This window comes from Rissa tridactyla, chromosome Z, assembly GCF_028500815.1.
Source record: "Rissa tridactyla isolate bRisTri1 chromosome Z, bRisTri1.patW.cur.20221130, whole genome shotgun sequence".
In the NCBI taxonomy this organism is placed as follows: Eukaryota; Metazoa; Chordata; class Aves; order Charadriiformes; family Laridae; genus Rissa; species Rissa tridactyla.
Window position 1 is genome coordinate 47,137,034 of NC_071497.1, and position 9,885 is coordinate 47,146,918.

Below are 9,885 nucleotides of genomic sequence, written 5' to 3' on the forward strand. Positions count from 1 at the left end.
GACAGGCTGGATGGATGGGCCAAGGTATACGGTATGAACCATATGAGGTTCAACGAGGCCAAGTGCCGGGTCCTGCACTTGGGTCACAACAACCCCATGCAGCGCTACAGGATTGGGGAGGGGTGGCTGGAGAGCTGCCCGGTAGAAAAGGACCTGGGGGTGTTGGTCAACAGCCAGCTGAGTATGAGCCAGCAGTGTGCCCAGGTGGGCAAGGCCAACAGCATCCTGGCCTGTATCAGAAATAGTGTGGCCAGCAGGACTAGGGAAATGATTATCCCCCTGTACTTGGCACTGGTTAGGCCACACCTCAAGTACTGTGTTCACTGACACGCCAAGAAAGACATTGAGGTGCTGGGGTGCATCCAAAGAAGGGCAGCAAAGCTGGTGAAGGGTCCAGGTCACAAGTCTTATGAGGAGCGACTGATGGAACTGGGGTTGATTAGCCTGGAAAAAAGGAGGCTGAGGGGAGACCTTATCATCCTCTAAAACTGCCTGAAAGGAGGCTGTAGAGAGATGGGGGTTGGTCTCTTCTCCCAAGTAACAGGCGACAGCACAAGAGGAAACAGCCTCAAGTTGCGCCAGGTGAGGTTTAGATTGAATATTAGGACAAATTTCTTCACTGAAAGGGTTGTCAAGCATTGGAACAGGCTTCCCAGGGAAGTGGTTGAGTCACCATCCCTGCAGGTATTTAAAAGACAGACAGATGTAGTGCTGAAGGACGTGGTTTAGTCGTTAACTTGGCAGTGTCAGGTTAATGGTTGGACTCGACGATCTTAAAGGTCTCTTCCAACCAAAATGATTGCATTCTATTCTACTCTACCCACTACTGATTTATCTTAGTATGTTTTACAGATTTCTTCTGGTTCTTCCATCTTCATCTAGCCTGGTCCACTTCTTCATTTGTTTTGTTTGAGAGAAGCAGTTCCCACCAACATTGCCATTTTTAAGTTGGGCTTGGAACTAATTGTTATTTTTAAAAGTATAATTTAGTGTGTGTTTGCCTGAGGGCTTTAAATAAAAAATCATCATGTAATTTGTAGCTTGACTACTATGCTGTTAAACGAGAGCCTCATCTTCCCTCATTTTGTAACAACATACAAAGACTATTAGATTGCCTCTATCACCAGAATCCATTTGCCACATCCTTTCTTTCATCCAACTCCTAATGAAAGATCACATTTAGTACTCTGTCCCTCCTCCCTCTCATTTTTAACTGCACAGACAAGGGAACTACTGCTAAGTATGAAGTAATTAGCCATGGCATACCCTTTGTATTCTCCAATATGTGCTGGTTTTCTGTTTTTGTGGCATGTGAGCATTTGCAAGAATGTTGTTTCAGTGCTTACATTTTCCAAAGATTTTTCTATCTGGTGGTTACTCTCGACAAGTCACTAAACGTACTTTTTTTTCTGCCATGAATAAGAGAAAATGCAGTTTTCCTTGATGTATCTGTGTAACCCCACTACATCTCCATGTGCATACAGCTTAGAGTACACCTAGCTTTGATTCTTTTAATAGCACAGTCCTGGTATTTGCATCTTTAATTCTCAGGACTTCATTAAACTTATCCCAGGTATTAAATTTTAGTAAGAATATACTGCTTCAATGCTGTGAGCACACAGGCTCTTAAGGGGCATGTCTCTTCTATTAACTGTCTATATTATTATTCTGGGGTAGATGAACTTCTTTACACGCAGAGGCATACCATCCCGGTTTTCTGAGTCATACATGTAAAGTGGTGGAGATTACAGTAGCAAACTCCTTCCTTTGCTGAAGACAACAACCTTACTTTAGGCTCTTTATCTTAAAATAAGTTGCCTTTTCTCTAAACAGAATGCTTTTTTTTGAGTCACCCAATTTCAACTACTTAGTTTGCAAAATTTCCTTTTGACTCCCATCAGGAATAGATTTGGAAAATGGAAAACAGCCATTCCTCCCATTCTTTCTGATCAATTGATTTTGTTACACAACAACTTCTCTGTGCCATCACTGGGACCTCAGGTCTGAAATAAACTAGTATTTATTAACTCTTTGTGTGATTTGCTGACTTTAAATCTGTAAACTCCTATTAAATAAAAATAATAAAACAACAACAACAACAAACCAGAAACAAAACAAAAAACCCCCCAAAAGCCCAACAACAACAATGTGATTTTGGTAAATCACATGAGCACTTACAGTATCTAAAAAAAAAACCAACTCAGTATATCTAACAGTGACTGCTGGGCCACACCTCAAGCTTAGCACACTTAGGTGTCTCTTGGCAAACAGTGTATTCTTTGCAGGAAGAAAACTGCAGGGAAGGGGTAGTCTGTCACTTGCCAAGGGTGGGGAGTAGGTCACTAGACCTTGGAGGAAATCAGAAAATAAAAATTACTGGAAGAATACAACAAGGAGAGGAAAGATGTGACCTGGAAAAATGCTGACCCATCTTCAGCTCCTGCCTAGAACTAAGAAGGAAAGAACAGAAGGATCTAAAGCTTAATCCTCTAGTAATTAATGCAGCATTTCTCTCCTTTGTTGGAGCCACAGATAAGATATCTTTATCTCTTCCATTCTTCCATCTCTGGGGTATCAGCTGTTTGTTTCTCCCGCTCTCCTGCGCCTTCAATGAAAGTCTCCTGCCTGAATGAGAAACTCCTAGCAACTGATGACAGGAACCTGAAACTGATGAGGCACCCCTTTCTAGAAGAGCACAAACCTAGAAAACCTTCCTCATTTTGAAGCCCACGCATTTCAAATTAAAATAAACTCAAGTTCCCAGAGTCAGTTACTGGAGCTTCTCTTTAATCTATATAACCAAAGAAATAAGGGGAAAAAGCTCAATAGCTTTTATTAGGTTTTTTTATTATTTATTTTATTGTTTGCTTATTTATTTATTTTACATTTATTTTATTTTCTATATATTTTATTTATTTTTTACTTATTTTAATTTTTTTACTAGTTAACAGCTCAAGAGCATGGAAGCCACGAGCACTGGAGACCAGAGTAGCATTCCCAGCTTCTCAGATGCTTCACAAGTCATCCCTCTATAAGCTGGTGTTCCTTTCTCCAGTTTATTGAGAATATTTTAGTACCAAACCACAAATTTATATCCAATGAGAAGCTGCGTTTACAAGAAAAGAGGAAATTCATGGGAATCAAAATGGCATATCAGTACACCTTAATTTTCATGGCTATATCAAAAGAAAGCTTCCTTTTTTCACTATATAGTAAGAAATCTCCATGCTATCAACGGCCATTTATGCCAATTATGCAAAATGCTACAGACTATATGTTTAACCCTCTGCATCTACCAACAGTGAAAGAAACTTTCCCAAAACTCAGTGACAGATACTTTGCTCTAACACAAAGGTCTGCTTATTGCAGCCGCTGCAAGACAGAAGGGTAAAATATGTCAGCAAGGAGCTGATGGAGGATGCGTTATACCCCAAATTGCTCCATCCAGCATGTAACTTAGAACAGCTCCTTGGCTGCTTTGCATTATACTACCTTATCACAGTCCCAGAGGGCTTCCTAATCCAGATCATTTTCTTAAAAGACATGCAAAAAGAACAGAGGCAATTTTTTTTTTTACGTAAGACAAGGATTCGCTTGCTAGAGAAACTACTAATTGCATTTCAAGTGTAGGCCAGAAATGCCTGCAATACACGGGGCAGGGGGAGGGGGAGAGGAAGTCAACTCTATGTATTTAGGTCCTGATGTTACATGTCCATGCTATTTTGAAGCCCAATAAAACACAGGAGAACTTGAGCCAATTCTTTTGTAGCTTATATTGATGCTTCACTGTGTTTCCTCCATCTTCTCTAACGTGGCTGTGGTTATGTCACAGAAATAACATTACCAGTAACCAAGTACTCAAGCCTAAAGTTACGGGACAGGCTTTTAATAGGCCTTCAATGAAGGTCTGCTAATTTGAGAGTCAGCTCAAGTGGGCCCTACTGTCCAAATCAGAAGCTCGAAACTGGTGGCACTAAATGGAGCTATCAAAATTACTGACTTTCCGAAGGATATCCTGCCCACCTGTGTCAGTCAGTAAGGGGATCTACTGCCTCTGTTTTTGTGATATGTAACCTTTGTTCAGTTCCATGGGGAAAAGAGTTTTCCAACAGAAACTGAGTAACAGTGGATAGAAGGATAGGCCTAAGTTGCCACTAAATGCTTTTTCAAGCCAAATGTTTTTCAAGAAAATTAGTGACAGTCTCACTAGATTCACTGCAAGTATTTCAAGTATCTTTGAAGACAAGCTTCTGTTTCTTGCTGTCAACTTTACATTGGTAATGGTAAGGAAATACAGGATAAATGAGGAGTACATTGGAGCAATTTGTAGGAAACGAGAATGAGAACATGTAGCCTACAGAAAACACACAGATTCTTTCTCTGTTGCGCCGTGGGCCCTAAAAATTAATGCAAAAGTTCTCTTTTCAATAAGCAGAGAAGCTAAAGCTTCAAATTTCTGTAACAAGAGATGAAGACCTCAGAAGACGTTTGAGAGCAACAGGAGTTTACCAGAAGCTGTAAGCTGCAGGGGTTCTCAGTTGCTCATCAGTAGGTGATCTCAAGGACTCTTCTAGATCTATTTCTGACTGACTCATCCGGTCATTCAGGTAGGCTTTGTAGTTTTCCCATCATCACCATGGTGATGGGAATAGACTTAAGAGGTATTCCAAGGCTCAACGGGATATTCTCCAAATCACACGAGCTCCAAAAATGGGAAAGCTAATTTCTGCCTGTTACCAGGAATGAACCAAATAACAAAAACTGAGAAAAGGGATGTTGCCTGGTGTTTACAGTTCACAGCCCTCCTGGGTCTACCATCTTATCTCCACTGATCAACTTAATGTACCCTTCAATGCCATTTTTCCACAAACACAACCCAAATATTGTTTACCCTTAACTGTTTTACTCCTAACTTACCCTAAACTCTTTCTCTTCCGTAGCACCTCACATCTCCCCTCATGCAAAATTAACAGGGTGTCTGGTAAGAATAAGACCTTCAGGAGTCCTCTGTTTTCCACTGTTCCCTGCAGCTCTAATCATGCAATTAACTCTTGTCAGAATACTCCTGCTTTGCAACTTTGCAACTGTACCTACTTGACTTTCATTTTTTATACACAGTTTCACTACCTTTTATCTTGAATATTTTAATTCCATTATTTTTCTGGGTCATTTGTATCGAGTCAGTTCTTTGGGCCAGCCATAGTGGGATTTGGATTTAGCTTTTTGCACTTTCTTCTTAAAGGTGAGCTCACAAATTTAATTTAACCAAAAATATTATGCTTAATGAATTACACTAAGGTTTTTTTAATCTATTGCAGATGATTTTTGGATGTGTATTTTTATGAGATTTGTTAATTACCTTCTTCAAGCAGATGTAAACAGTGTAGCTCTTAGTGACACTTGCAGCTTTAATTATAATATTTCAACTTACCTAGAAGAGATAGTATCTGCAAAACCAAAGTTTAATTGCCTGGCCGTAGCTGCTACAATATACAGACATTAAGCATGTGAAGTCCTGCCTCCAGCAGAGAATTCTGCTTACTGGTTATCTCTTTCAATGTTTTGATAGTGTATTCAGCTAAGAGAACATCTTTCAACATCTCACACCAAATACAGGTTTTTTAATTACTTGCAATTGTCTCTCAGTAATAAGTAGATTCTTGCCCCATTCCCATATTCTTTTGCACTTTCTGTTCTGTGTCAAATATCTCCCTGCTTTTCCAAATTTATGCAAAAAGCTTGTTATGGGCAAATCTAACTCATCAGTTCAGATCATTCCTGACCTTCTTTCTCTAAAAGTTATTAGTCCTTTATCAAATGATACAGTTTACAAAGTGTGATTGATAAGCCTTACAGAAAACGATGCACGTTTTTTTGTATTTTTAAAAAATACAGTTATAGACTTATTTTACATAGGGTTTCAACCACATATTTACATGTTAAACTATGCATGGTCAAACCACAGCCATTTGGATTATTTTATGAACTCTGAATTCTCAAATTATACATTCTATCTAGCGACCAGGTCAGTCTGATGGAAGTTGCATAGGCACTTAGCTGGGAATAAAAGAACAGACATTAGACTGACCACCAACACATTAATGAACATGCTGTCACTGAAATACTATTTGGAGATGATTTTGCAAGAAATTATCAGAAACTTAACACTGGCCACCGTAAAACGATACCAACAAAAGGAAACTTTGCGTAAGACTTCGTGCAAACCCACAACACTTCTTAAGGCATGTAACTGTAATGGTAGAGCGCTGAGCTCTATGTTGGCATGGCACAATAACATCTAGCACTCAGCTACTCCAACCCAAAATACATACAGGAAGGTCTGTGCAATTTCTTCACATATGCCCGCCCCCTGCTTCTTGTTCTTAAAGGCTGGTTACAGTCAGAAGACGAGGAATCACCATTAAGTCTAGTTCACATTATTACTGAAGTTTTCTTTCTCATGCATCCATCACTTAACATTGTTATATTCATCTTCTACTTGCACTCTCCCTACCTGCATAGCTGAGCAAGGTATAAGCAATGGTAGTAGCTAACCTCCCTTCACATATGCTCTCTTTTCATCTGCATACCCAGTAATTTACTTTCCAGGTTTTCATTATTTATAGTCTCCATTTTGTCTCATTCCCATCTGTATACCTGATCAGTAATGTATCTATTATTAATATCTCATAGGTGTATATATGGCACTTTCACTGACACATAAGAAGCAATAGAAGCTTACTACATTCTCTCCTTAATTCAACATGAGGTTTGGATGTGGAAGGTATAAAAAAGCAGGCTCCAAGTTGGCCAGCTGGCCTAACAAAAGACAAAAAGGCGAAGAAGTGCATCCTCCAACTGACTAACTGTTGCTTATTTCAGCACTATAAAGGCCCAGACAGGAATACAGAAAAACACCTTCAGCAAAAGACGCAAGACAAAAAAGACAGACATCAATGAAAGAAACTTTGTGCTTGGATTACTAAATGGCAGTTTGAAGGTGGGGGTTCAATTTTGACATGAAAGCTTCCTCCCAGATTTTTGTGCCTCCAGCTGTGCCTACCTGCCCAAGTGCTCCAAGAGGGAAGCTCCTACTCAGTTTTTCTAAGTAACGGCATCTTTACACATCATGTTTTGTGCTACCTCAGTGTTATTTTCCAGCTTTTCTTATGTAAATTATTTATCTTAATAGACCGCACAGCTGTCTTATTCAGGCTGGCAATGATTGGGAACAGTTGAGACAAGCACTTCAAACTTTTGAGTCAATGACGCAGTACGTGGGAACTCATTCTACAACACAAATAATAATCAGGTCTCACTTTGATCCGGTTGATATAAAAGGCCTGTTGTGTAAACGCAGCTGCATTTTTGTGAATCTCATGTATGAGATGACGCCTTCTGTACCTGAAAATGCTCATTTCTAAACTTTCAATTCATGTAGCATAAACTACTGTCTAGAAAGACTGTGCTTGGATGTTTGCACCTATGCGTGCAGTGGAATTGTTTATTTTTTAGGCACTCACCTTGTCAAACCCTACATATGCAACTCATATTTTGAGGATAATTGTCAGGAAAACCTAGGATGCTGGCCACAAACTCTGTCAGAAAGAAAGTCATCTTAGGACATTTTAAATGGCAACCGTGCCTAGCTATAGCAGCAGGGGATTTTTCAGCCTGACGGGATCCAGCGAGAACCAGGTGCTTCCTCACTGGCAATTCCTGGACCCGGCTGGATCCGAGAATTTTCTCACGGGCTGATCTCCCGATCTAGCCGGTCCAGGTGTTTTTCCAGCGAAAACATCTGCGGGCTCCGCAGCGCCCAGGTGCTGCCCAACCGGCCGGCGGCGGGCCGGGGAACCTCTGCCTGCAGCGCCGGCATCCCAGAGCCGACTTCTCCTCTCCCCTCATTCCACAACCAGCCCGGCGGGAAGCGAGCGGGCTGTGGGACACCAGCGCGGGCCGCGGCGGCGGGCGGGCCGGCTCCCACCCCCGGGGCAGCCCCGGCCCCCTCGGACACCCTCCCCTTCCCCGCGGGACGCCCGGCAGCCACCCCGGGGCACCGGGGCCGCCCCTGTCACCTTTTTCTTCCGCACGCCCGGCCAGAAGGGGGGTCGGGACGCCCCCCGCGGCGGGCCGGCGGCCGCAGCTGCCACGTCCTGGCTGCCGGGGAGACGGGCGCTCGCTGCAGGACGAGCTCCTCGCCCACTGCCGGGGTGGGTTTTTTTCCGTCGCTTTTCAAGGCCCCGGAGGGCAGGAGGGTGCCCGGCGCGGATCGCGAAGTTCAGCCGCCGTGGAGGCAGCGCGGCGGCGGGCAGAGCCCTCCCCCCCCTACTCCGCCCCGAACCCCCTCCCCCGGCCCGCGGGCGGCTCCGCGGCCCTCGCCCCGCTTCGCACCTGGCCGCGGAGGGGGCGCTGCCTCCGCCGCCGCAGCCCCGGACCCCTCCGGCGTTACCTGCCCCCGCGCATCACCTCCGTCGGCCCGCGGCGGGAGGCCGGGGCGGCAGAGGTGGGGGGGGGAGAGGGGGCAAGAGGGTTCGGCGGGCCGCCCCGCGGCGGCGGGGCCCGCGGCGGGGCCGGGGTCGTGCGGAGGACGCGGAGCTGCCCCGTCCCTTGCCCCTGCCCCGGCGGCGCAGGGCGGCGACAGCGGACCCTGCCCGCCCGGCGGCCGCCCTCCCGCCCGCTCGCTCGGAAGTAGTTGTAAGGAGGGTTGGTTACCTGTCCTATATTGACGTATCCGTATTTGCTAGCTATCCTGTTGGCCTCCGTGAGCCCCCCAGTTATCCGCACAGCCCAGTGGTTGGTGTAGAGGCGCGTCCTGCAGGCGGGCAGCAGGAACCCCAGCACCAGGGTGAGCCGGCAGAGAAGGTCCCCGCCGCCTCCGCCTCCCCAGCAGCAGCGGCGCTTCCAGCCCATCTTCTCCTCCTCCGCACACAATCCCCACAAAAACAAACAAACAAAAAAACCCAAAACAAAACAAAACAAAAAAAACCCTTCTCCTTCCTTCTTCCGAGGCTCTTCTCCTCACCTCCGGGCGGCACCGGCGGCGCGTCCTCCGAAGTTACCCCGAGGAGGAAACTAGGAAGAGCTTGGAGTAGTGCATTGAACCGCCCGGGGGTTAAATGATGAGGGGTTGGGAATAATGGTTATGATCGGTGATCAGTGCTGTCCCCTCCTCCCGCCGCTCTTCGGGGATTAAGTAACTTGCTTGGAAAGCTTCTCGCACAGTTCCCGAGCGCCAGCTTCTCCCTCTGTCCCCAGCTACATGGGAAGTCGTCTCTCCGCGGGGAGGAAGGCTCCTTCTCCCTCTCTTCGCGCTTCCCTCCTCTCTGACTTCCTTCCCCCTGCCAGCGATCTTGTTGCCTCCTCTCCCGCCTCTGGCTTTTCCTCGCCTTCCCTCGCTCCCCTCTCGCCCGGAGTCCGGGACCGGCGCGGCTGCGGCGGCAGGCGGTGTGTGAGTGTTGGCAGCTGAGCGCCTCAGTTCACTCCGGCTCGGCCACCTCCCTCTCCCTCTCCCCTCCCTCCGTCCTCCTCCTCCTCCTCCTCCGCCCGCCCTCCCTCGCTCCCGCCCGCCCGGCAGCGCCGAGGGCCAGGGGAAATGGCAGCCGCGCCGGCCTTGCGCTCCGCCGCCCCCTGCGCTCCGGGGGCCGCGGATACCGCCGGCCCCGGGCGCCGCTGACGCCCTCCCCCGAGAGCTGCCCCCGAGCCCTCGCCGGCCTGCAAGCTCGTCGCCCCGCCGGCCAGGCCGCGGGAGCCGCGGCGAGGTGCGAGGCCTGCGAGGCCGCCGCGGCACCCCCGGCCCTGCCCCAACGGCGTCCCCGGGGCGAGGAGCGGCGGTGGCAGAGCCCCGGGGCAGCGGGCCGGGGGAGCCGGCCGGACACGAACTGC

General features: G+C 46.8%; 1 protein-coding gene across 3 annotated transcripts in view; it reads right to left on the bottom strand.

Annotated features, from left to right (window-relative positions):
- The window catches only part of PCSK5 (proprotein convertase subtilisin/kexin type 5), a 252,572-nt gene extending 243,092 nt beyond the window's left edge, over positions 1-9,480 (bottom strand). For all 3 annotated transcript variants that reach the window (XM_054184936.1, XM_054184937.1, XM_054184938.1), the window contains exon 1: positions 8,716-9,480. In XM_054184936.1, coding sequence (XP_054040911.1) covers positions 8,716-8,913 — 198 coding nt within the window. In that variant the 5' untranslated portion in view covers positions 8,914-9,480. The remainder of the gene's footprint in view (positions 1-8,715) is intronic.
- Positions 9,481-9,885: the final 405 nt, after the last annotated feature.